The 26,673-nt window shown below is 43.3% G+C and overlaps 1 protein-coding gene across 3 annotated transcripts in view; it reads left to right on the top strand.

The window, feature by feature from the left end:
* The window catches only part of EFCAB11 (EF-hand calcium binding domain 11), a 143,765-nt gene that overhangs the window by 48,353 nt on the left and 68,739 nt on the right, over nt 1–26,673 (top strand). Inside the window, exon 6 of one of the 3 annotated variants that reach the window (XM_036315254.1) lies at nt 17,178–17,279. The exons of the other annotated variants lie outside the window; for them this stretch is intronic. Within the exon in view, the coding sequence (XP_036171147.1) occupies nt 17,178–17,229 (52 nt within the window). The 3' untranslated portion in view covers nt 17,230–17,279. Of the gene's footprint in view, nt 1–17,177; nt 17,280–26,673 lie in introns of those variants that run through there. 3 annotated transcript variants of the gene reach the window in all.

Raw genomic sequence — 26,673 nt, 5'->3', positions numbered from 1 at the left:
GGAAACATTTATGGCTCAAATAATTGAAGTCCACATTTCTCAGAATCTATCTCAGCCTTTTGTTAGACCTTGAAACAAATCACAAAATTGACTGGCTTGAGTTTCTCCATAGCTCTTTCTTCTCCACTGGAGGCTAGTGGGATGTGCCCGAGGCTGTGGGTCTGTTCTCCAGGCCCGGATCCCATATTAGCAGGAACTGACTTGGGCAAACCTGTTAGCCTCTCTGAATTTCAGCCTCCTCTTCTGAAGGACTTCAAGTCTCCGTTTCTATGCCTCTTGTCTACAGACTCTAAAGAAAGTGATCATTAATAGTGTGCATGATCTAATGGCAAGAAATGAAGAACAAAAGAAAAAGCAAATAATTTGGTTTCATCCATTTCACTCAACATTATTTAACAAGTGTTTATTAAGCACCTACCATGTACATGATAAATATTTGTGCTTATCTCTTCCCAGGCTTGCTAAGAATTACAGTGTTAAATTCTCAGACTCACCCGGGGTTTACCTTCTCTCAGTTTCCCCATTTCTAATGTCCCCTTTGTGGCTGTATTATTACTATAGAATTGTATTCTATTTAATCTTATTTTTTTAAATCCCAAACAAAGAAAGCAAAAGAGAAAACTTTCATCTCAAAGTGATCCCTTAGAATGTGGCAAATTATTATTAAGTCATGTACAATACTAGTATATATATATATTTTCAAGCTTTTCAATGTACAGTAGCCTTATTTAAACTACTGGGTAATGCTTTTTAGGAAAAACCACAGTCGCAGCCTGGACCAGTGGTGCAATGGATAGCATGTCCGACGACAGGTTAGGAGATTCCAGGAAAGACCATAGCCATCAGATGTTCACATCTAATCCTGATGGGCCAGCTGACATACTAGTTTTAATGGTTTGCAGTGATAAATTTGTCGTAGAATTGGAGCCTTCTCCAGGTTATAAATTGCTTGGGCCCAAACGCTGTGGAAAATTTATAAGGACTGCCATTAGAATAGAATGTTTTAAATTATCTGTTGTATTGAGAGAGAGAGAGAGAGAGAGAGAGAAAGAGAAAAGACCCAATAAGAGGTTTATCAGATAGTCATGAGTTCATGTGACACAGAAGAGTCATTGGGGCTATTTGTCAAGTGATAAATTGGATAATGATGACAAAAGTATGTCATTTTTTTTTGTGCTTTAATGGGTGCCAGATATCCATTATTTCATCTACTCCTCACAATAACCCAATGAGGTGTACACTCTTATTCCTATTTTACAGATACAAAAACTGAGCTTAGAGAGGTAAATAATGTTCCCAAGGCCACACAGTTAATAAATGGCTGAAAATGTTCCCAGGTGCTTGTTGTCTCCTTCAGTTCGTCATCTTTAAGGTGGAAGTCATTATCCTTGTCCTCGAGTCAGCTCTGTCTTTCGATTTCTGTCAGTGACACCGCGGTTTTCTCAGATTCGTTCTTGCAGTCGTCATTGATTTTCCCTTCTGTCTTTGCTTGGATCTATTCAGTCACCCAGTCCCTTTGCATGTTCAGTGTCTTTCTGCTGTCGACCCTCTTCCCACCTCCTTAGTCTGGGGGTCTAGGCCTCACCTAAGTGTACAGGGTAAAGGTCAAAGTCCTGAACTCAGAATTCAACGTTGGCTACCCTCTGGCTCCTACCCTCCTCTTAGGTTCTTCTGCTAACTTCTCCCCTAACCGAGGAGCCAGTTACCTAAACACATCCTGCATTTTTCCCACGTGGCCCCTTCAGGCATGGTGACTCCCTTCTGGGATGTGCCTTCCACTGCACCTGCTGTGCCTTCCACTGAGCCCTGCCCCTTCCTTGGGGTGAGGTCGGGTCCCCTCTTCCATGGGCGTTCTGATCAGTCCACTCCTCGGTGACCAGCCCGTCTGTGAGGTCGGGCCTCTCAGTTTGCGCTAAGCACATGCTGCCTGTCTGCATTGCAACACAGCTCTTCCCATCTGATCCGCCGCTCAGTGGTGCCCAGGGGTGGGGACGCAGCCTCTCACACACCTGGGACATTGCTGTGCCTGCGAGAGTGCAAGGTCCATGCCCGTGTGCACGTGTGAGGATAGAAGGGTTAATGGTAACTGCAATAAATCTCTCACCTTGAACTCACTGAGTGAAGATCTCCCATGAACCCCCCAAGCCTTATTCAGAGACCCACTACACTGGAAAAGGACCACACGCCTTCACGGATTGTGGGATTGGTTGTGTGTAAGGATGGTCACAGCTCCCTACCCCTGTCAGTAAGCCCTGTGCAAAGTGGCTTGACCTTCTTCCCATCAAGAGGTAGCGTTGAGCCCTGGCCAGCATGGGTCAGTAGTGAGAGCATAGGCCTGTGAACCAAAGGGTCGCAGGTTCGATTCCCTGCTCCGGTTGGGGCGCGTGAGGGAGGCAACCCATAGATGTGGCTCTCTCACATTGATCTTTCTCTCCCTCCTTTCTCCCACTCCCCCTCCCTTCCACTCTCTCTTTAAAAAAAAAAAAAAAAAAAAATCAATGGAAAGGATGTCCTTCAGTGAGGATTAACCAAAAAAATAAAAAGTAAGAGGTAGAGTTGATTTCTCTGCTCTCTGATCTGAACTGACCTGTGACTGACTTTGATCACAGATGGTAGCAAAAAATAGCAAATCGCTATCCCTGAGGGTGATCTTGGGAATACACCTCCCCCCAAAAGGCTCCCATCTGCGCCCAGTTCCCACTGTGTGCACACAGAGGATGAGGTTTGTTTGAGATGCATCTTTAACCGCAGTCAGTGCATTTTAAAATTTACATTTCTATAGAAAGGGTCTTAAAAGTAGGTAATAAATTGTGATTATTTACATGCCCCAATACAATAATTCTGTTTTGTCTCTTATACTTTCCTGAATATAACCCAAAGCTAATATCGATGTTTAAAATGCTAACATTTTCACAATTCTAAGTTTAAAAAACCTTGTGTTCTAGGTTTGCAAACACCTGGAGTTGCTTCTTCCCCTCTCTCCTACCCACTATATGGAAACAAGCTCTGTATCTGACAAATAGCAAAAACAGCCTTTTTTTGACAGTGTATATTTCACTTTTGTGATACTGCTGTGTCCCAATAACATTTTCTTTCACGGGAAATGACGATGGCTTCCAGGAGTATATGTATGTGTTTTCAAAATCATGAAATTTAAAAAATGAAACTTCATTTCAGACAGAATGATCTTTGCTTTTATAAAAGTGGGATTATTTTTTTTTAATGGTTCTGGGGCTATACAAAATAAACTAACAAAATAGAAAGAGACTCATGGATACAGAGAACAGACTGACAGCTGTCAGCGGGGGGTTGTGGGAGGCTGGGTGAAAAAGGTGAAGAGGTTAAGCAAAGCAAAACAAAACAAAATCCTCATAGACACAGACAACAGTATGGTGATTACCAGAGGGAAAGGGGAGGGGGCAGAGGTAGAAGAGGGTAAAAGAGGGGGGGTAAACAGACTTGATTTGGGGTAGTAAACACAATACAATATACAGATGATGTAGTACAGAATTGTACACCTGAAACCTATATAATTATATTAATGTCATCCCAATAAGTTCAATAAAATTAAAAAAAAATAAAATAAAACCTATGCGTTTTAGCAGGTCAGCTTGAAAAATGAGTTTACATTTAACATAGACAAAGTAGCTCACGACAGTTAGATTCAGAAACTGTGCCAATAAAATTGTGTTTGAATGATCCTTGAATTTGCCTTTGTAAGGGCTAGCTTTCCCCTTTAAATGTGTATTCAGTAAAACGGTTATTCAAATTCTGGTAGACGTGTGGGAGCATCCGATTCATGCCTAACACAGGCAGGGCTCTTCATGGGGCTTTTACTCCTAATGACTGACCTAATGTGTTGTGTCTCCTTTTTCTGGCTGAGAGAAGGAATCCCATCTCAGAGGCATTTTATTCAGTAATATGTTCACATTGCATTTCACCTCTTCCTATTTCCCAGGCTACAAGAATACCTGCAACATTGAGATAGCTGATATCATTGCTAGAAAAGTACATGGTAATTTGGATAGAAAATAATGTAAGAGCTTTGGTAACAAAATATAATTAAATTAGTGCCTTGTGTAAAAATAGTGAAAAGGATTTTTTTTTTTTTTTAGTTTTTAATGGATCAGATCCGTGTGATTAAAATATGTAAATTAAATAACATCCACTTTGGTGATCTGGGTGACATCTGCTCTCTCCGATATTCCTTCTAAGAATTCCATTTTCTTCTACTCTCCCCCATTTTTAAGTGAACCCAATATTAAAGGTTTTGAATTTGATAAAACAGGGAGTGCATTTGCTATAGTCTTAGAAGCCTTGAAATTGAGGACTTTTAAATTTGGCAGGCATCTATTCACTAATCCATTCAGTCAGTGGTTATTGAGCACCTATCTGGACGCTGGGGTTAGAGCCTGAACAAAGCAAACTAGGTCCCTGCTGCCCAGGAATTCACAGAAGTCACAGTAAGAAGGCAGATGACAACTGAGTAAACAGGTGATTTCAGACAGAGATAGCCTGTAAGGGAGTAAACCAGAATAAATGACAGAATGACTGAATTGAGGAGTGGGGTAGTTTTAGATGGGAGGTGAAGGAAGGCATTTTGTTGCTGTTAATCCTCACCCAATGATATTTTTCTGTTGATTTTTAGCAAGAGTGGAAGGAAGGGAGGAGAGAGAGACACATCAGTGTGATAGACATATCGATTGGTTGCCTCCCACAGGCGCCCCGACAGGGGCCAGGGATCGAAGTTGCAACCCAGGTATGTGCCCTTGACCGGGAATCAAACCTGAGACCCTTTGGTGTGAGGGCCGGTGCTCTAACCACTGAACAGTGCCAGGCAGGGCAGGGAAGGCATTTTTGAGGGACATTTGAATAGGACCTAAATGATGAAAAACTGACTGCCATGGGGAGAAGAGCCACCTAGAAAGAGGAAAAGCAGTTGAAAAGGCTCTGAAGTGGGTATAACCTTGGCAGGACTGAGGAACAAAAAGGAAGCTGGACTGTAATGAGCAAGAGGAAGATCTGCGGTCGGATTTGAAAGGTAGACTGGGGCATGCTGATGCATCATTCATGGATGCCAGCCCATATTGTTATATTATGTTCTATTATAATAGCATGTCATGTTATATATTATACTACAGGCCCAGTGCATGAAATTCGTGCGGGGGGGGGGGTGGGGTGGGGGAGAAGGGTCCCTCAGCCCGGCCTGCTCCCTCTTGCAATCCAGGACCCCTTGGGGGATGTCCGACTGCCGGTTTAGGCCCGATACCACAGGGATCCCGGTGGGATTGGGCCTAAACCGGCAGTCGGACATCCCTCTCACAATCCAGGACTGCTGGCTCCTAACCACTTGCCTGCCTGCCTGCCTGATTGCCTCTACCCACTCTGCCTGCCTGATTGCCCCTAACCACTTTGCTTGCCTGCCTGATTGCCCCTAACTGTTTGCCTGCCTGCCTGATTGCCCCTAACCACTTTGCTTGCCTGCCTGATTGCCCCTGTTTGCCTGCCTGCCTGATTGCCCCTAACCACTTTGCTTGCCTGCCTGATCGCCCCTAACTGTTCGCCTGCCTGCCTAATCACGCCTAATCACTCACCTGCCTGCCTGATCGCCCCTAACCACTTGCCTATCTGCCTCATCGCCCCTAACTGCTCACCTGCCTGCCTGATCGCCCCTAACCGCCTCTGCCTTGGCCCCCCGCCACCGTGGCTTCTTCCGGAATGACATCTGGAAAGTCATTCACCTGTCCGGTCTAATTAGCATATTACACTTTTATTATAGATTCTGTATTTTAGTGTATTGTATATTTCATATAGTGTGTACATTTATATTGTATTAATATTGTTTAGGTAAACTTCTGTAAGATTACAAACCTTGTAAAAAGGGAGGTGAAGGTTAAAGAAAGACGTTAGGGCCCTGAGATGTTTAGGATGTCTGCGCATCCCTAGTGTACAAAGCCATGCCAGTGGCCAATCTTCTCCTTTCTAGGATCTCCGCCATCTTCCCATGTTTGTTTCTAATTATCAGTTCAATTCAGTCTATACTGGGCCTGAGACGCCTCAGTGTCCGCAGGGCTGTTACAGACGAGTGTGCAGGAGATGTGGCAGGCCTTCACTGGACTTGTACCTGTTACTCCAATTGGCGGTCAGCTGCCTTTTCTAGCATCTCATTTATCCTTAGTTACATATTGTAAAATGATATCAAGGATTACGCATCCAGTGTGATGTCGGTGATCTGTGACGTTAGTGCAGTCTTCCGTTGTTCCCCATCCTTGGAGACACAGACATGAAAAATTGAGTTCAAGGCCTATGCATGTGTCCGTCCAAAAGGGTTTATCATTTGAATGCTTCTCTTCTGAAAGAAGGAAGTTGTTAAAAATTAGCAAATAAATAAAATACATGAAAGGGTAAAAATATTCATTTTATTTTTTATTTTTTGGTTAATCCTCACCCGGGGATATTTTTCCATTGATTTTTTAGAGAGAGTGTAAGGGAGGGGGAGAGACATCCATTAGCTGCCTCCCGCACGCACCCTGACCAAGGCCGGGATCCAGTCTGCAACCCAGGTACATGCCCTTGATCAGAATTGAACCCGGACCCTTCAGTCTGCAACTGAGCCAAACCAGCAAGGGTTAAAAATATACATATTTTTAAATGAAGCGATGCAGATTTGTAGACTCTGTTCTGTTATTACAGTTAAGATGCAGGGTGTCTGATTGAGACAAGGGAATCAGGAAATAATATAGACTGTCTTCTTTCTGTGTTCCTCAGACCATAGGTGGTCATAATATGTGGACTTAAAATTTCCACTGAATTAAACTTTCCAGTGATTTCAAAGACACTGAGATGCATTACTAAGAGCACTTATTGACTCTTCCTTCAGATATCATTAATACAGTGTGGCATGCCCGCACGGCCATGGCATACTCAGCCCCACATTGGGTGCCTTATGTGCTGTGCCAGCTCAGCCAGGTTCAGTGACCCTGAGAGGGGGCGGTGAAGGATGGAGAAAAAACAGACAAGAGAAGAAAGCTGGGTCTGGGTGGGACGCTGTCCTCTCTGATGGAGAGACAGTGCCACAGACTACAAGCCGTGTCTTTATTTTATAGCCAGATTCCACGAGGCAAAGTAAGGGTGTGGTCAAGATGTTTACAACATTCTTGTGGGTTTCAATCCTACTCAATTACATGCACCTGAACTTGATCAAGCCCACGTCACTCAGACACGTGAGGCCACGTGTTCGGATCATAGGTTCAAGCTTACAACTACAGCTGTTGGCTATAATTGTGCTGGGAGGGCTCTGCCCTCCAAGCTGGGACTTGCACATGGCAGTGAGAGGACTGTGCCCTCTCATTAGTCCGAGGCCTGAACCTGTCCAAACACTGTAGCCGCTCTCCACAATACAGATATTTTGTTATTTTTAAAAAGGCAGTTGTTTGGGTTTTATTCTGGCAAAAGGAAGATCTAGAAGCCTGTCCCTGGTTTGCTGCTGAAAATTCCACTGCTTGGATGCCTGCTTGGCTTCGTTCTTCCGACTTTCCCAGTCCTGTGGTTTACTAGGTTTTCCTCCTGTCTGGAAGCACACACACGGTGCTACATTTAGCATCTCTCTCCAGGCATGGCCAGCGCCTCTTCCCGTGTCCTTGCTCTCGGGGCTCTGGGAAGGAGCTGACCACCTGACTGTGGCAGGGCACACAGCTCTCGAAGCAACTTCAGCTCTTCTGTGTTTCCCTGGTAGATGGGCGTGTGGTATGTAAGTCTGTGTATGCGTACATAAGCGAAATATTTGAGGCAGGAAAAAAAAAATACATATGTTCCTTCCAGGGTAAGAAGCAAAGCGTTCCATTCCAAACATGGTTGAAGCCCCCTGGGCAGCCCGGCCAGTTGCCTTTCCTTCCTCTTCCCCTAGCTAAATTTTAAAAATCATTCATGTGTGCTTTTATATTTTACTAGAGGCCTGGTGCATGAAATTCATGTGGGGGGTTGGGGGTGGGTGTCCCTCAGCCCAGCCTGCACCCTCTCCAATCCAGGACCCCTCGAGGGATGTCCGACTGCCCAGTGGGATCGCGCCTAAATGGACAGTTGGACATCCCTTTCACAATCCAGGACTGCTGGCTCCCAACTGCTCACCTGCCTGCCTGCCTGCCTGATTGCCCCTAATCGCTTCTGCCTGCCAGCCTGATCACCCCCTAACTACTCCCCTGCCAGCCTGATCAATGTCTAACTGCTCCTCTGCTGGCCCGATTGCCCCTAACTGCCCTCCCCTGCCGGCCTGGTTGCCCCTAACTGTCCTCTTCTAAAGGCCTGGTTGACCCCAACTACCCTCCCCTCCAGACCTGGTCCCCCAACTGCCCTCCCCTGCTGGCCTGGTCACCCCCAACTCCCTTCCCCTTCAGGCCTGGTTTCCCCAATTGCCCTCCCCTGTAGGCCTGGTCCCCCCCAACTGCCCTCCCTTGCAGGCCTGGTCCCCCTCAACTGCCCTCCCCTGCAGGCCTCATTCCCCCCAACTACCCTCCTCTGTTGGCCCGGTCACCGTAACTTCCCTCGCTTGCTGGCCTGGTCCCCCCAGCTGCCCTCCCCTGCAGGCCTGGTCACCCCCAACTGCCCTCCCCTGTTGGCTTGGTCGCCCCCACCTGCCCTCCCTTGCAGGCCTGGGTCCCCCCCAACTGTTCTCCCCTGCAGGTCTGATCGCCCACAGCTGCCCTCCCCTGCTGGCCATCTTGTGTGTTGGAGTGATGGCTAATTTGCATATTACCTATTTATTAGATAGGATGACACAGATTTATGCATTTTTTATAATACATAGTATCGTTTTGTATATTTTTAAACCTTACCTAAATGCAAGTTGCTTTTTCTCGTATGATAGTTTTAAGACTTATCCTTGTGAACGCATGTATCTCTCCTTTATTTTCCCTGCCGTCCGGTGTTTTGTTGGGGTGCAAAGGGGCACACCAGCTAGCACCCTCTCTTCCCCTCTAGAGCAAGCTGAGAAATAGATGCAAGTGTTAGGGAGTAGTGGGTAACCGTGTCAGCTTTGTTTGTGAGATAGCCTCTTGGAGGGATGGGCTTGCTAGAACGCAGCCAGAATTAAAGAGGTTTTACCCTTCCGGCACAGGTTATGTAGTTAGCCTGGGACTTACCCCCCAACCCCGCGCCCCCAGGAGGGCACCCCTATGACATTGGGGAGCAGAGCATGCAGGAAGAGGGTCTGCACCAGACACTGAATCTGCCAGCACTTCTGTGAGATAGGCCACTTCTCTAGGAATGATGAGTGAGGAGGTGGAGAGAGTCTGGGAACGTTATTCCTGAAGCAGGTCCTCCGTGTGGAAATACGAAGACGGGAAAAGGGAGTTTCCCCCAGACATGCTTCTCCATCATATTTATATGTTCGCCCTCCTGTTGATGGACTCCTCTGTTGTTGTTGTAAATGGGGCTGCAGTGCGTATTCTGGACCACAGTGGGCGAGCTTCTGTAGGGCACCCACATGGAGAGGGATGGCAGGGTCATCGCTGTGCGTGTCTGCACCTGACTCCCTTCCCCTTCTCACCAGTGCGTTAGAATCCCCTCCCACCCTGTTCTCACCAACACGTGTTATTCAGCTCTTTAGTGTGTGCGAGTCTGCTGGGTGGGCAATGGCATCTTAATGTAATGTCAGGTTCCCTGATTACTAGTCAAAGTCAACCTCATGCCCGCTAGCCGGTTGGTTATTCATATTATTGGACCACATAAAAAGATTGCGTTATTTTTTATATTAGTTTAAAGGGATTCTTTATATGTTCTGGATACAAAGCCTTTCTCATTTTTGAGTCACAAAAATTTTTACCTGTTTGTGGCTTGTCTTTTCCTTTTCAAAAATAGGATACCTTTTGATACATATCTGATACACACAAATGATTTGGAAATTTCATTTGGCATCATATATATTTCCTCCCAGAGGGCTTAGAGGGAACTTTAAATAAGAGAACGTATATAGCCCAGCTGGCGTGGCTCAATGGTTGAGTGTCGACCTATGAACCAGGAGGTCACAGTTTGATTCCCGGTCAGGGCACATGCCTGGGTTGCCGGCTAGAACCCCAGTGTGGGCATGCAGGAAGCAGATGATCAGTAATTCTCTCTCATCATTGATGTTTCTATCTCTCTCCCTCTCTCTTCCTTTCGGAAATCAATAAAAATATTTTTTAAAAAAAGAGAGAAAATATATGACTCTGCTTGTCCAGAGTCTAAAATTATGTGGAGAATGTGTGAAGTGTCACTGGAGCATACGAATAGGGTCTCTCTTGGGATTTTCTGCCTGTTGGAATGTTCCTATTCTCTTTGAACAATTGCTCGTCTTCCTTATATTAGGTAGTTTGAGCAATATTTCTGCAAGATTTACCTTACTTTTCAAATTCTTTGACATCCTAGAACTGAATGCTTAATGTTTGAACCCTAATGCTTAAATTATGAATTTTTGCCTCAGTGTAGTGACATGAAAAGGCTGTAATACAAAACATCTCTGCTCTACCAAAAATGAAATTTATCTACCACTTGCAAACTCTTCTGTGTGATAAAATGTTCCCACTTTGACTAGGCCCCCAGGAGAGCCGTGCTGATGCTCCATTCTCTCCTTAGAGCTAGTGGACGTTGTTAGCATCGAAAGGCACTCAAGTACTAAGTCACCTATATGCTCCTATTGCATCTTTTTAAAAATATATATTTTTATTGATTTCAGAGAAGAAGGGAGAGGGAGAGAGAGATAGGAACATCAATGATGAGAGAATGATTGATCGGCTACCTCCTGCATGTTCCACACTGAGAATCGAGCCGGCATTCTGGGCATGTGCCCTGAACGAAGAATCAAACCGCCACCTCCTGGTTCATAGGTTGACGCTCAGCCACTGAGCCACTGCGGCGAGGCAGGAAATTGCATCTTGACTTTGCCAATTATTGATAAGAATGGCTTCTTACAGGGTTCTAGACTTTCACCACTAAAAAAATCCTTAAAGAGCAAGCCGTACCATCTCTTATTTTACACAAGCGAGGGCAAATGACCCACCCAAAGTCCCACACGGTGGCGGGCACAGATCAGTTTATGATCCGGGTCTCACCTTGTCACTGTGTACTCTCCATGGCAAGGGTGTCGGAGTCCCTTTGGGACGCTGTGACAGAAGACCCTAGACTGGGGCTTAAGCAAGAGACATTTATTTCTCACAGTTCTAGAGGCTGGGGTCCCAGGTCGGGTGCTGGCAGATTCAGTGTCTGGTGCGGACCCGATTCCTGCCTCACAGACCGCCATCGTCCTCACCTTGGGGAAGAGGCAAGGGAGCTCTCTGGGTCCCTTTCATAAGGGCACTCAGCAGCCCCCAAAGGCTCCACCTCCAGACACCATCACATACTAGGTTTCAATGTATGAATTGGGGTGGGGGGAGAGACACTAACATTCAGTCTATGGCAGATGGGTTGTAGATAGAATCATAGCTTTGTTCTCTGTCTTTACAACAGTGTGTATTTTTACAGCTAGATGTCTTTGAGAGGTTTCGTTGCACTTGGCTTTTGTTGCTGGCAGCTTTTTTGTTTCTTAGCACTGAAGGAACTATGTATCATGCTTCCTTAATTTAGCTCTATGGAAGTAACGTTCACTATTTTCCTTATTTTCGACTGGTGTTTACATGCTAGTCTTTCCAATAGGTTGTATAAATAAGTTAAATGTTATGGTAAATTATTCCAAAATGGCATATTAACAGTTTGCATAAATTAAAACGAGACTGTAATAGTTTGAATCAGATTGGAACAACATGTAAATTTGTAAATGTGTGCAGTTAATTTTTTTAATAGAATCTTTTTTTTTCATGCTTGGCTATCATTTATTTATTTAAGTCAAATTGCTTAACATTACAATGAGTGCATTTAATCCAAGAATTAAAATATTACCATTAACTCATGTACACCCAGTTGCTCTTCCATCTCCTGCTTTCCTACCCTAGGAACCACTCTCTGGAATTAAGTGATTATTATTTTCCTGCTTTAAAAATACATACATACAAACATAGACACACATACCTATATGTGTATACACTCACATGCCTGTGTATTTCCCTAATTTTAAAACTTCCTCGTTTTAGCCGAAACCGGTTTGGCTCAGTGGATAGAGCGTCGGCCTGCGGACTGAAGGGTCCCAGGTTCGATTCCGGTCAAGGGCATGTGCCTGGGTTGCGGGCATATCCCCGGTGGGAGATGTGCGGGAGGCAGCTGATCGATGTTTCTCTCTCATTGATGTTTCTAACTCTCTGTCTCTCTCCCTTTCTCTCTGTAAAAAATCAATAAAATATATTTTTAAAAAAAAACAAAAAAACTTCCTCGTTTTAAAACTATATAAATGAGTGTCAAATGTATAGTAGTCTTTTGTGACTTATATTTTTCACTCAATATGTTTCTAATATTTATCCTTGTTTTGTATATAACTAGAGGCCTGATGCACGAAATTCGTGCAAGGGTAGGCCTTCCTTCCCCCGGCTGCCGGCACCGGCTTCCCTCTGGCATCTGGGACCCGGGCTTCCCTTGCAGCCCCGGCTTCTCCGGAAGGACATCCGGTCTACTTAGCATATTATGCTTTCATTATTATAGATTATAATTCACTCATTTTAAATGTGTATAGCATTCCACTGTATGACGTTACCATAGTTTATTCTCCTGATGATGGGCATTTAGTTTTTCTCTCCCCAATTCTGTTTGTTTTTGCTGTTGCCAGTAACGGTGTCTGAACTGTCTTGTATCCTCACTCCTGGTGTCCATGTGCAAGTGTTTCTCTCAGATACATACGTAGGAGTAGAATTCCTGCGTTATAATGTTATGCGTATGTTTACTTAGTGCCAAAATAATATAATGTCAAATGGTATTTCCTGATCATTAGTATTCATTTACACAGATCACAAATTGGGCAAGCCCGGAATCTCGACGCCTGGCCTCTTCTCCCTAGAAGCCACCAAACCCAAGTTCCAGTGCAGTTATAGACCCACAACCTCCGGCAAAAGTGGCTTTGGGATGCCAGCTTTTCACTAGCCGCTTTGGGCTTGAGCTACCCCCACAATATGGCCTGTCCCCACTATGTTAAAACCACCGTTAAGGTGGTTTTGTTTTAGTGCCTTATCCAGCATTTTTGTGTGTGTGTGTGTGTTTCAGTGGGGGAATTGATCTGACAATCCCAAAACAGAAACTCAACGTAAATTATTAAATACTTTTTTCTCAAACTTTTCTTTCTAAACTCTCTTTTCCAGATACTGATTTATTGAGCAGAATACTGGCTTTGTTAAGTGTTGGAAAAGACTAGCCACTCATTTGTAAGAGATGTAGAGAATTTTTGAAATTAGTGATGCATTTCTGAAGCTCATTGGTTCTGGCATTACAGTTGTGCTGTTTTCCCTGATTGCTATTTGAAGGCTATGCCCAACTACTCGACCATTCACTGTCCTCTTGAATTTCATTTAGAAGGTGTAAGCTATTTTGTTGTGTCATAAAGCATTTTACCAGGAAATAGTGATATCATGTAATGAACATGCCACTAAATCTCAACCTTTAAATTTCATACATTATCTATAAGAAGAAACAATACAATGTTTTCTCTTTTCATCAAGGAATTAAATCTAAAAATCACTTCTTGAACTTGTCTTCAAGATTCATTATATTTACTATATTTATACTTGGGATAAAATAACAACTGTGTCTGAGTGTGTTGATGGGTCCCCAGGACCACCACCAGTTTGACGATTCGCTGACAGGACTCAGCATATAATTGTACTTGCGACTACAATTTGTTACAGTGGGAGGATGTGGAGCAGTATTAGCAAAGGGAAAGGCCATGGGGCGCCGTCCCGGGAACCCAGGTGCAAGCTCCCAGGGGCCTCTCTCGGTGAAATCACAGGACATGCTGAATCCCCGCCAACAAGTGGTGACAACATGTGAAATGTTGCCAGGGAAGCTCATCAGAGACCCGGGACCCAGGGGTTTTATTGTGGGACGATCGTGAAGGCAGTTTCTCTGTCTGGCATGAACCAAAATTCCAGACTCCCAGAAGGAGAGCAGGTGTGCACATAAACCATATTGCTGCACAGTCTCAGGCCCAGGGACCCATTCTTATGAGTTAAACTTCCGGAAATCCAAGTTCTCAGATGCCGGCCAAGGGCCATCCTTGCAAGCAGGACGATCAGGGCTGGTGTGTGAACTCTCTTCTGCACGTGGAGTTATGGCTGAAATGTTTAAACCGCCTGCTATTTGTCAGGCACTGTTCTTCATTTATCTCATCCTCACAACAACCATTTCATAGGTGAAGAGCTGAGACACAGAGAGGTTAGGGAACTTGTCCAAGGCAGCACAGCTAATAAACAGTAAATCAGCATTCAAACTCAGGTTTCACAATCTGTGATTTATCAAATGCTGTATTGGTTTGTGTTCTTGTTTCATTTTGTCCTGCCTCATGGATAAGATGTTTCATACATTTCCATAAAACTGTGATGAAGATAAATTGTCTATATACAGCCTTGTCTAATCTTTAATGTTTCATGGCTCTTAATTTTCAAGTTTGGAAAATCGTGCTAATTATTGTATACAAACCTTTCCTCGTCGCATACGCTTTTCTCAGCTGTTCCTGGATCTGAGCGTCTGAATTGTTCGTTTCCATTTTTCTACAAGAGGGTCCTCTGGTCTTTGACTACAATGTAGTCCCACTGTTCCTTCTGTACCTCCTTCTGGTCTCTTAGAATTGCAGACAGAGAGGGTATCACTGCACCATCTGCAATAATAACAACATAATATGCTAATTAGACTGGACGGCCTAACAGCGGAACGACCATCCAGACGACCTTCTGGACGACCTTCCTGACGAAACCGGGGCTGCGAGGGCCGAGCCCCTTGCATGAATTTCGTGCATTGGGCCTCTAGTGCAGTGGTTCTCAACCTGTGGGTCGCAACCCCTTTGGGGGTCGAACGACCCTTTCACAGGGGTCGCCTAAGACCATTGGAAAACACATATATAATTACATATTGTTTCTGTGATGAATCACTATGCTTTAATTATGTTCAATTTGTAACAATGAAATTGGGGGTCACAGCAACATGAGGAACTGTATTAAAGGGTCGCGGCATTAGGAAGGTTGAGAACCACTGCGTGGCTTATAAACGAAGACACGGCAGCATTTTTTATTTCCTTTCTTATAATTCTCATCAGTGTTAGCCTTATTGTCTCCCTCAGCATCTTGGACAATGACTTAGGGAATGATCTTTGAATGCCCAAACGGCCATCTGGGATAGAGATGGGAACTCACAGAGTTGGAAGAGCTTGCCTCTCTATTAGTGTATTCCAGATTCTTTTTTTTTCTGAAATGAAGAGATCAACTGTTTATTCATTCCCAAGAAAATACATTACAGCTTCAAGAAAAGTTGGAACGTTTACACATGTGCTCAAATATGACACAGATGTTGAAATGCCTTACTCTAATATTCTTTTACTGTTCATAGTCACCTGTTTTGATCCCTGCCTAAGCTTGCTCGCTTTATTCCAGAACACCTGTTCCCAAGAATACATTTACAGCTTGTTGTCTTTTTTCAATGGATGGTACATCCGTTAGACAAAGGTGGATTTTTCGCCAGTGTCATTCAACGAATACCTCAAGGAGTCCTTGCTATTTTGTTTTCAGTGTTATTTTAGTTCAGTATGATACTGTCACGCTGTTTTTACTTAAATACCGTATGAGAAGTCCCACTGTCAGACTGAGGTATGATGCTTATTTAGAAGTTCGTGGATAGGAAAGAAGTTATTTTTAACTCTTTAGAAAGAATTGTCAAACTTTTAAACCACTGCCGGAGGACAAATGTGCCTGCATTTCTATAGGCTTAGAAAGCTTACGTCTCTTTCATTATGAGGACCGAGCTTCTAGCTGTTTGGGACATTTGCTTCTTTCTATTCTGGGTCTTTGCATTTGTGGTTCCCTGTTTAAACATTGCATCATCCGAGAGGCCTTTCCTATCCACAGTGACTTCATCCTGTCCTCTCTCACCCAGCAGTAAATCTCTACCACCCGGCTTTCTGCCATTCGTGGCACTTACCGGTCTCAGAGATGGTCTCTCATCTCCGTTTGCTTATTGTCTGTTTCTCACACGTGACTCTAGAGCTCACCAGAGCAGGAATGCTGTCTGTTCTGTTCTGATTCCTCTGGGTGTTCAGGTCAGCACAAAGCACGTGGCCATTTTGTTCTGGTTGAATGAATGAATGAATTTATTAAAGACTCAGAAAAATAACTTATTTAGGTTAGATACGGTATTTGATTTTTATCGATTTAAACACATCAGATTTTCGTTGGGTTTCTTAAAGAAGGTATCTCATTGAAACATAATTCTACTTTTTTTTTTTAATCCAGTTGCCTGTGGATAGGCTTAAATATTTAAGTTGTGTTAAGTTTTCCATACTTTTCTGTTTGTGCATATGCGCAAGAATTTTTCGAGAGCAGTGCTTTACAATCTTTTTCACCTTATTTGCCCCCAGATAGGCACAACAAGATTATTTATAAAGTACAATTAGGTAAACAGACAAGTTTCTATTGGCTGAAAGCGAATTGCCTGCCTGCCCTAGAGACCTTGGGGCGGAGCGTCTTGCCACACCTGTAAACCCTCTGTGGCCGAGTTTTGGGAAGCTGTGTTCCAGGCAGCGGTCTATTTCCCTAAAAAGATTCTTAGAAACGATGTACTTCCTCATATGGTTGCCTAGCATATCATTTCCAGTGCATTATAAATATTGGCATTTAAAAATAAAACTGTTATATCACTCTTAAATGTATCCAGTGGAATCTAAATACCAGAGTGATTTGATACTCATCATTTTTTCTTTCAAAAAATGTGTGAACAAGCATTGAAAGTGATGTGAACACAATCTTCTTTAACAATTTGAAATTTTACCCTAATGTAATATTTTTTTATCTTTCTGGATTTCACTGGCGGTATTTTAAAATTAGGTTTATTAAATTACAATTTACATATTGTAGAATTCTCCATTGATAGGTGTACAGCCATATGAGTTTGGCAAGTATACATAGTGTATAACCAGCACCACAACCAACATACAAAATATTTCTATCCCTTTTGAGTCCCTCTCTCTACTCCAGTCTCTGGCACCACGGATCTCATTTGTGTCCCTATGTTATTGCCTTTTCCAGAATGTCACGTAAATGGAATCACACAGTATCCGGTTTCTTCTACTCCACATAATGTTTGAAATTCATCCATGTTGCTGCACGTATCCGTGGTTAGTTCCTTTTAATTGCTGAGTTGTATTCCATTGTGTGGATGTACTGTAGTTTGTTTATCCATTCACCGCTTGATGGACATTCAGATTTTTTTCAAGTTTGGGACAATTATGAATAATGCTGCTATAAACATTAGTGTTCAGGTTTGTTTTGTTTTTTTTATATTTTTTTAAAAAATTAAATTTATTAGAGTGACATTGGTCAACATGAACATATAGGTTTCGGGTGTGGTTTCTCTGTTAGACGATCTGTATATTGCGCCGTGTGCCCACCACCCAAAGTCAGATCTTCTCCTGTCACCATATATTGGGACCCTCTTCTCCCCTCACCCACTGTGTTCAGGTTTTTGTTTGGGGATTTGTCTTCATTTCTTTTGGGTTAATAAGTGCGATTTCTGGGTCACATGGTAAGTGTATGTTTTAATTTTATAGGAATCTGGGGGACTTTTTTTTTAAGTGGCTGTGCCATTTTGCATTCTCATTACGCAAAATAGAAGACTGCTGTTCATTGTTGCTGACACTTGGCATCGCGAACATTTTTGTGTTTCTTTTTGTTTTGTCTTTAGCCATTTCTCATACATAGCTGTGCATTGGTATCTCATTGCGTTCTTAATTGGTGTTTCCCTAATAACTGACTTAAATCGTTATTTCTTGTCCTTGTTTGCCATCCATATCTCTTGTAATGAAGTGTCTATTCAAATCTTTGGCCCAAATATGTGTATATGTAACTACTGAGTTGTAAGAGTTTACTATATTCCAGGTACAGTCCAGTCTGTAACCTTTGTTTTTATTTCCTTAACATTTTCTTTTAGAGACAGAAGTTTTTTATTTTGATGAAGTTCAACTTATTTTTTTTAATGACTCATGTCTTTTTATCTTATTTTAGAAATCTTTGCCTAACGCCAGTGTGGTGGTTAATTTTCTACGTGAACTTAGCCAGGCCGTGGTATCCGATTTTTGATCAAACTCCAATCTAGATGTTGCTGTGAAGATATTTTTAAGATGTGATGTACATTTAAGTCAGTAGACTTTGAGTAAATCAGTTTACTTCCATAATGTGGGTGGGCCTCATCTAATCAGTTAAAGGCCATAAGACTGAGGCCCGAGGAAGAAGGACTTTTGCTTCTGGACCACCTTTGAACTTGAGAGACTGCAGCATCAATTCTTCCTGTGCTGTTGTTATTTTGTGTTGGTCTCCTTGTCTGCCCTTGAGCCAATACCACCCTCTCTTAATGATATGACTTTATAGTAAGTCTTGATATCTAGTTGAGCAAGTCCTAGAACTTTGGATTCTTCAGAATTTTCTTGACTTTTCTTATTGCATTTTCTTATAAATTTTCAACTTTACACTCTCAACCGCTATGTTCTCCTGCCCTATAAGTAATATTAGTTTTCATTTTAATGAAATAGCCAAGATTGCCAGGCCAACTAAGTCTAAAGTCTGTATTCTTATTTTTTAATCCTCATCCAAGGATATGGTTTCCATTGATTTTTAGAGAGAGAAGAAGGGAGGGAGGAGAGGAAGAGAGAGAGAGAGAGAGAGAGAGAGAGAGAGAGAGAGAGAGAGAGAGAGAGAAAGAGATATCAACATGAGAGAGACACACGGATTGGTTGCCTCCCATTTGAGCCCTGACCAGGGCCCAGGCCAGGGCCAGGGATTGACCTGCAGCTTGACTGGGAATTGAACCCAAGACCCTCCCATCTGCAGGCCGACACTCTAACCACTGAGAAAACTGTCCTGGGCTAAAGTCTCTATTCTTCACCAAACTACCTGCCTCTCAGAAAGCCATAGAGTTTATAGCTAGACAGCTGACACATTTTAGTCACTTGTTTTCTTTTAAGTAATTAACATTTATTTTCCCCCATTTTATCATTTAGTTTCCATTGATATTTTTCCATTTATTATAAGCCACATTCAAAAGAAAAGAAAAATGAAAGCAAATTCTGTTTAGGGTCAATTTGAAATATGGTAAGAACCTTTGAGTGTGAGATCAATTAACTTCACCCCTTCATTTGGCTATGCAGTCCAGTATTCAGGAGAAAGGAGTCATGCAATAAATATTAAGAAAGCTATACATACTTGCACAATTTAGAATAAATGGGAACTAAGAGTTCTTACTAGGCCAGATGTGAGAGGAGGGTATGCTAATACTAACATGCACTTCTGCATACACCTGTTGGCATTTCTGATAGAACAGCTCTGTTCCAGAGAGTTTATTATATACAATAACTTTTGCTTAAAATCCGTGTGTTGTAATAGGGGAAGAATCATCACTTTGTTTTTTCTTTTTGTAACTAGAAAAAAGAAGGCTGTATAAGGTTATGGCCAGAAGAGCAGATAATCTTGAATAATAAACCAATCCGCACTCTACTTAGAAATCATTGTCTACAAGAGTAGTGAGAGGAGCGAGAGCCTTGAGCCCAGCAGTGCTGAGTAGCCTCGGAATTTTGTTGGGTGAAGGGAAAGCTTGCTCAGTGTGTTCTTCAAAAGTATTTACTCAGACATGTATATAAGAGGAAATGACGGTATACGTTTGTAAGTAATGGAGGTATTTGTTTTTGTTTTGTTGCGTGTGTGTGTGTGTGTAATTTATTTATTTATTATTTTTTGGCATCTTACCACAGCTAAATAAATGCTTATATCTCATTGAAAAATAGAGCAAATTTGAGTTGAGTACGTGATAGGGTTTTATAGGATTGTCCCACAGTTAATGTTACAATCACTAAAGTGAGATGAGGAAGAGAGCAGTATCAGGTGTTGCGTTACGGAGAGAAACCAGCTTCGGGAACAGCGGAGGACGTGGTAAAAGGAAAATAAGAGGAAGTGGCCTAAATTTCGTAGAAGAGGTGTCTGTAAGTACAAATGAAAGACGTAAGACAAGGAGAGTAGATGAAAAAGAAAAAGTCACATGTTATGAGTCTGTCCATCAGAAGTTAACGAAAACAATGGAGAGGAGAAAAAATGGGGCTAAACACTGAATACAATAGCTATTGAGTAATGATCAAAGGAGAGGAAGATGGGGGAGGTATTTTGGCAAAAAGAATGGCCAGAAGAAAGCAGAAGGTACAGTTTAGGTCAATTCAAATGAGGTAAAGGAGTAGAAGACAATAGTCCCACACAGACAGTATTCAAAGGTGATAATGTATAGCCTAATGTTATGCATATTGCTTAACAGCAAGCAATTTTGTTTTTAAAAAAGAATGAAAAAGGAAGTACAAAAACCAATTAAAGGAAGAAAGAGACACATCTTGTAAATTTGTAAATAATCGACACAAGGTGAAAATGAGAAAAGCCAAGATGAAACGTGAAATTAGACCTCAAAGGAGTTTAAGATGAATATTCACATTTGTTAATTGTCTCTTAGGTCAATTTAAAAAAGTTAGACACTGAATTGCAATAACCATTATAAAACTGCCCAAAGTAGGCATATTGATGGCTGGCAAAAATGTACTTTGTAATAGTCTATGTAAAGTATTGAAAATGGATCTAGATATTCATGTTTTCATATTTTTTAAAATACATTTTTATTGATTTCAGAGAGGAAGGAAGAGGGAGAGAGAGATAGAAACATCAATGATGAGAGAGAATCACTGATTGGTTGCCTCCTGCACACCTACTGGGGCTCGAGCCCACAACCCAGGCATGTGCCTTTGACCGGAATTAAACCTGCGACCCTTCAGTCCACAGGCCACGGCTCTCTCCACTGAGCTAAAGTGGCTAGGGCTGTGTTTTCATATTTAAGAAGACATATTTTAATTCAGTATGATGAAAACAAATCTGTGAAAATAATTTTTAAAATATGATTTAGGAAGGCATTTGGCAATGATTTCCACCTTTCATTTTCTTATTTTGGATATAGAATGTTGCTTTGTACATACTTAATACCTCATTTAAAATATTTGGGCAGTGGGTAGCATCCAACCTGTTTGTAAAGTTCAAAAGCACCTTTATGTAAATAATAAATAGCATCTAAAGGCCAGTAGACACATTTAAAAATAAGCAAATAAATTGATTCATCCCATACTCAGCAGTTAAAATAGAATGCATTTCTAATGTATGAATTTAGATTTGACCTTGTAAACACTGAAGGCAGTAGAAACCCCAAATACCACAGTTATCACAGGGTTCATCTGGTAAAAGATTACTGTCTCAAATATTTTTCGGAACCGTCTTTCAGGATGTCCCAACTGCAAGCTAGAATTTTTCTGTCTTTTGAAATAGCAGAGTCCCCAAGGCATATCCTCTTCCCGGCCCTGTGTCGTCAGGGATTGGCATTCCTCAGTGCTGTAACAAAAGCACAAACTTAATTATAAACATAGAAATAATTGAACACACACACAAAAAAAATGATAATAATCAGGCTCTTTTTATGGAGTTGTGGGACCTGGATGTCATCAGTCATGATAGAGCATAACTGTTTCTTTTCCAGTTGGAGTTCTTGCGGGTCACTGTTTTGAGAGGGTCAATTACACGCACAGCGGGCTCTCCAGAGAGTTACTTGGAGTTGTAATATATGAAGGGGTACCTTTGAGCCACTCTGGAGAGAGCACTTCGAGCTTATGTGTTATAGGAGTGATGTCCACAGTGTACCTCCTCAGTAGCCCTAGAGCAGGGGTGGGCAAACTTTTTGACTCGAGGGCCACAATGGGTTCTTAAACTGGACCGGAGGGCCGGAACAAAAGCATGGATGGAGTGTTTGTGTGAACTAATATAAATTCAAAGTAAACATCATTACATAAAAGGGTACGGTCTTTTTTTTTTTTTTAGTTTTATTCATTTCAAACGGGCCAGATCCGGCCCGCGGGCCGTAGTTTGCCCTAGAGTCTACCCATCGCTATAGCTGAGAACTTTCAGTTGAAGCAGCAGGTCAAACAAAACAAGTGCCATCCCCTCTTCTAGAGCGGAAGCCCATAGCATTAAGTCTGAGACACCATTGATTCCAGGGCCCATGTATGTGGTGCCACTAACGAGAGAAAATATTCTGCCCGTTAAGCTGTGAAGATACCAATGACTACGGTATAAGATGCTTCCCAATTTTAGGGATTTTAAAATGTGGGAAAGGTGTCCTGAGAGTCAATGGATTAAGACAGTGGTTCTCAACCTTCTGGCCCTTTAAATACAGTTCCTCATGTTGTGACCCAACCATAAAATTATTTTCGTTGCTACTTTGTAACTGTAATGTTGCTACTGTTATGAATCATAATGTAAATATCTGATATGAAGATGGTCTTAGGCGACCCCTATGAAAGGATCGTTTGACCGCCAAAGGGGTCGCGACCCACAGGTTGAGAACCGCTGGATTAAGATCATGTGTGCCTTAAGCCCTAACACACATGTCATAGCTACTGTGTTCTGAATTGTTTTCAAATTCCACATATTAAATGCTATCCTCATTCAGTTTCCTTTCTTCTGCCTTTGAAAACCCTCCTTGGCCTCATTAGCTTAGTTCCCTGGATGTAACCTTGACATCTCTTGGAAATAGTTTTGGTCATCTACCCGGAGAGTTGCTCTCTGACCGTCTCAGTTATACGTCCCTCCCTGACCTGTCCTAGTCTCATGAGAGGGTACAGACATCAGGGGTGGACACTCACTGGGCTCATTCTTGCCTTGTGAGCAGGACCCGGATGAGGGCATGCAGCCCTGGCTCTGGGGCCTTCCCCTCTACACAGCCATGGTAGGGCTTTCACTCGGTATTGCTGGGGCTCCTAGGTGCCTGCATTATGTGGGTAACACTGGCGTATCTTGCAGCCTGGTAAGAGAGTAAATGTGTAGAAAGCGACTAGAATTCACTTAACTTTAGCCATGGCAGACAGCTCTGCCGGGGGATCAGGCTCCTCCCATCTCCTTGATTCACCGCTCCCCTCTTTCCCCAACCCAGCTTACCCCTTCATAGCATCACATGAACCTCTATCATCCCTCACATGGCAGAGAAGCCTGTGAGGAGTTGTCCGCAATGGGCTACCTGCCCCCATGAGCACTACCTGCACCCGTGAGCGTACTTTGAACAGGAATCTGCTCTAATCCAAATCTAATGGGCCCCCCTCCCCATGGGCACAGGAACAACTCATTGTAAGGATGATGTTTGATAAAGTCTTAGAGGGATAATAAGTCTAAGAGGCCCAGTGCCCTCTGACCTTAGGATATGAGCACTCAGCCCCATCTGCTTACTCCTCCACCACTACCACCACCGCCACCACCACTGATCATAATAATAGAACCCTCTCTGGACCCTGCATCACCTCTGGCTCCAACTCAGCCAGGCTTCTTGCAAGAATAACTATGTGCTTGCTGTTTTTATTCCACCCCGCCCTCTTCACTTCTCAACTCAGCACCACATGGCTTTCACCTCTGACAGCTCTACTGAACCCTTTTGCCAAGTTCACCAGTAATCTGGCAATTGTCCGATTCAGTGGACACTCTTCAGTCTCGGACCTCTGTCCCGCATTCATCCCTGATGGCCACTCCCTCGTGGAACACCCTTTTCCACTGGTGCCTGTGACAGTACTGGTTCCGGAGTCTGGTCCCACCCATAGCAGCCATTCCCTCCCACCTTCTTCAGTGGCTGGCCTTCAGCTGCACGTCCCTCCTCCCCCCAATATTCTCCTCTTTACCAACATACCTTCTCTGGGAGATTTCATTCCCAGCCTCCACTTCCATGTGGAGGACTCACAGTCCCGTGCCTTTATCTCAGTCTTGTTTCCTGAATTTCAGACCCATGCCTTCATTTCCTACTGGTTCTCTCTCTCTGGCTGTCTCCATTGACCCCTCAAACTCCACATGTTGTAAATGTCTAATATTGTCTTCTCCCTTGACTTGCTAGTCTTTCTCTTTTCTTATATGACATTTCTGGGTTCACAATATCATCATCTACCCAGTCAGCCCCATCCCAGAATCCTCGAGATTCACTTCTTTCTTGACTGCTTCTAGCCCACAGATTTTGTCTATTCTACCAGCCAAGCCTGTCGCCGCTTTCTTCTCCTCACCCACCTTGGCCCATGCTGTATTAATTTGCCGTAACAAACACAGAGTGGGCGGCTTAAACCACAGAAATGGATCTTCTTAGAATTCTGGGGGATAGAAGTCTGAGAGCAAGGTGTCCGCAGGGCTTGGTTTTTGGAGGCCTCTGTCCCCGGCGTGCAGACGGCCTCTTTCTCTGGGTCTTCTGAGGGTCTTCTGTCTGTGTCCTCATTTGTGGTTCTTGTAAGGACACCTAATGACCTCATTTTAACTTAATTAACTTTATAAAGACCCTGTCTCCAGATAGAGTCACATTCTGAGGTACAAGGCGTTAGGGCCTCAGCATGTGAGTTTTAGGGCGGCAGCAGTTCAGCCACTGATACGTGCCCTCATCGTCTTCGTCTAGCTAACAGCGTGCTCACCTGATTTGCTGTCCTACCTCCAGGATCACCTCCATTCTAACATGTCCTCCTTCCCTTCGTCTGAGAGGTTATTCTGATTTCAGATGCGAGCTCACGACTCTCCTGCTTCAACTCTTCCGTGGCTCCCAGTTACACTGAGCTAATGTCCACGTTCCTCCAGGGGGCTCTTTCCTGACCCAGTGGCGTCAGCCACCTTCCTCCCGAAACGTGCTCCCACCCTGTGGACGTGTTTGAAGTTCCTTAAAGGTTGTGGGCCTGCACCTCTGTGCCTTTGCACACGCAGCGTTTTGCATCTGGAATTTTCTTGACTCCCTTTGTCTCGCCAGCTCTAAGTCATGTGAGACTCAGCGGAGGTAGCACATTCTGCAGGAGGAAATGTGGCAAACAGCCTAGGACCCTCTGCGGGGAATTGATAACATATGAGCCAGCGTCTCTTTCCTATGGATGCAATAAAAGAGAACATGTTAAATGTAAAGTGTGCTAGTTGTCATAGACGTTGCTCCTTCTGCGAAGCCCTGGAAGCTTCCTTAAAGGACAGATGATACAGTTTACGTCTTTCTCTCATCATGTACTTAGCCATCAGCTCAGGACGCAGCTCATATTTAATCACATCCTAATGCCTTTCTAAATTGGGAGCCCAGCCCTGGCTGGTTTGGCTCACTGGATAGAGCATTGACCTGGGGATTGACGGGTCCCAGGTTCGATTCTGGTCAAGGGCATGTACCTTGATTGTGGGCACATGCCCAGTAGGGGCTGTGCAGAAGGCAGCTGATCAATGCTTCTCTCTCATTGATGTTTCTTACTCTCTATTCCTCTCCCTTCCTCTCTGTAAAAAATCAATAAAATATATTTTAAAAAAATAAATAAATAGATTGGGAGCCCAGCCCAAAGCCCTCACTCTGAGCAGTCTGTTCCTTAGCCCTGGACACTCGGTAACAGTGCAGCTCCTGTTCAGTTTTTTTTCTGAAGAAAAAAAGAGTACGAATTGCAAGAAATGCAGTACAAATTGTGAGATGTCAGTACATTAGCAGTGGCGTGGGGTCAGGGGGAACAGGTGTAAATTGCAGAATAATAGAGAGGGGAGGTCAGCCTGTTAGTAATGCAAGGACTATGGTGGACTTACAGGAGAGGTACAAATTGCAGGGTGATATAAGGAAGAGGTCAGTGCATTAGTAACATGGGAAAACTGACAATTTGGGAGGAAAGGGTGCAAATTGTAGGATAATGTAAAGCAGGGGCTGAGCAGTAAGGATGAGCTTCCATTATATCAAGGAGGCTCGCTAGCCATGCAGACACTGGCTAGAACTTTCTGCATTTGTATGGTTCTGTGTCACAGCAGATCTTTATGTCTCTTAGAATCATGAATTAAATTCCAAACCAATATTAGAGAGCAAAACTCTTTTTGTCCAATAGAGGAATCAGAAAGATTCCCTCCAAACTTCTGAATGCCTGAACCTGGAAACCTCATGTTTGTCAGCCCGAATAAACACACACCTTTTTGGGGAACCCTTTGCTACACACAGACATGCATCCCTCCACGAGGCTTTATAAATATGAATGTCATTTCTGGGCTGAAGATAGAATTTAAAGCAATCATACAATAAAAAAATGAATAAGAACTTTACCGGATAGCAGGTGATGGGAGTCTGTGGGGGCTCTACGGACCTCTCTTGTTTCAACACATCTTGGGAGCAAGGCACTGACTGCCCTTTGTCTCCGAATATCTTTTCAAGGGTGTTTGTGTGGTGAAGCCGTGGAAGACAGAGTTAGTGTCTCCCTCTAGAACAGGGGTGGATATTTGTAACATTTGGATATTTGTAACATTTGTGGGCCATCCAAAACTATCAACTTAAAAATTAGCCTGCTCTATGTGGTCAAATATTTAATGAACTCCCCCTCATGCCGTGGCAGGGCCGCACCAAATGATTCTGCGGTCCTTAAAGGGCCCACAGGCCGGATGTTCCCCACCACTGCTCTAAAAGAAGAGGCAGGCATGTAACTCACCATTTGGGAAGATTCCTCTCCTG

Source organism: Myotis myotis, unplaced genomic scaffold (genome assembly GCF_014108235.1).
Source record: "Myotis myotis isolate mMyoMyo1 unplaced genomic scaffold, mMyoMyo1.p scaffold_m19_p_1, whole genome shotgun sequence".
In the NCBI taxonomy this organism is placed as follows: domain Eukaryota; kingdom Metazoa; phylum Chordata; class Mammalia; order Chiroptera; family Vespertilionidae; genus Myotis; species Myotis myotis.
Note: the sequence above shows the minus strand (reverse complement) of the source record. Positions and strands in the feature narration are given on the sequence as shown.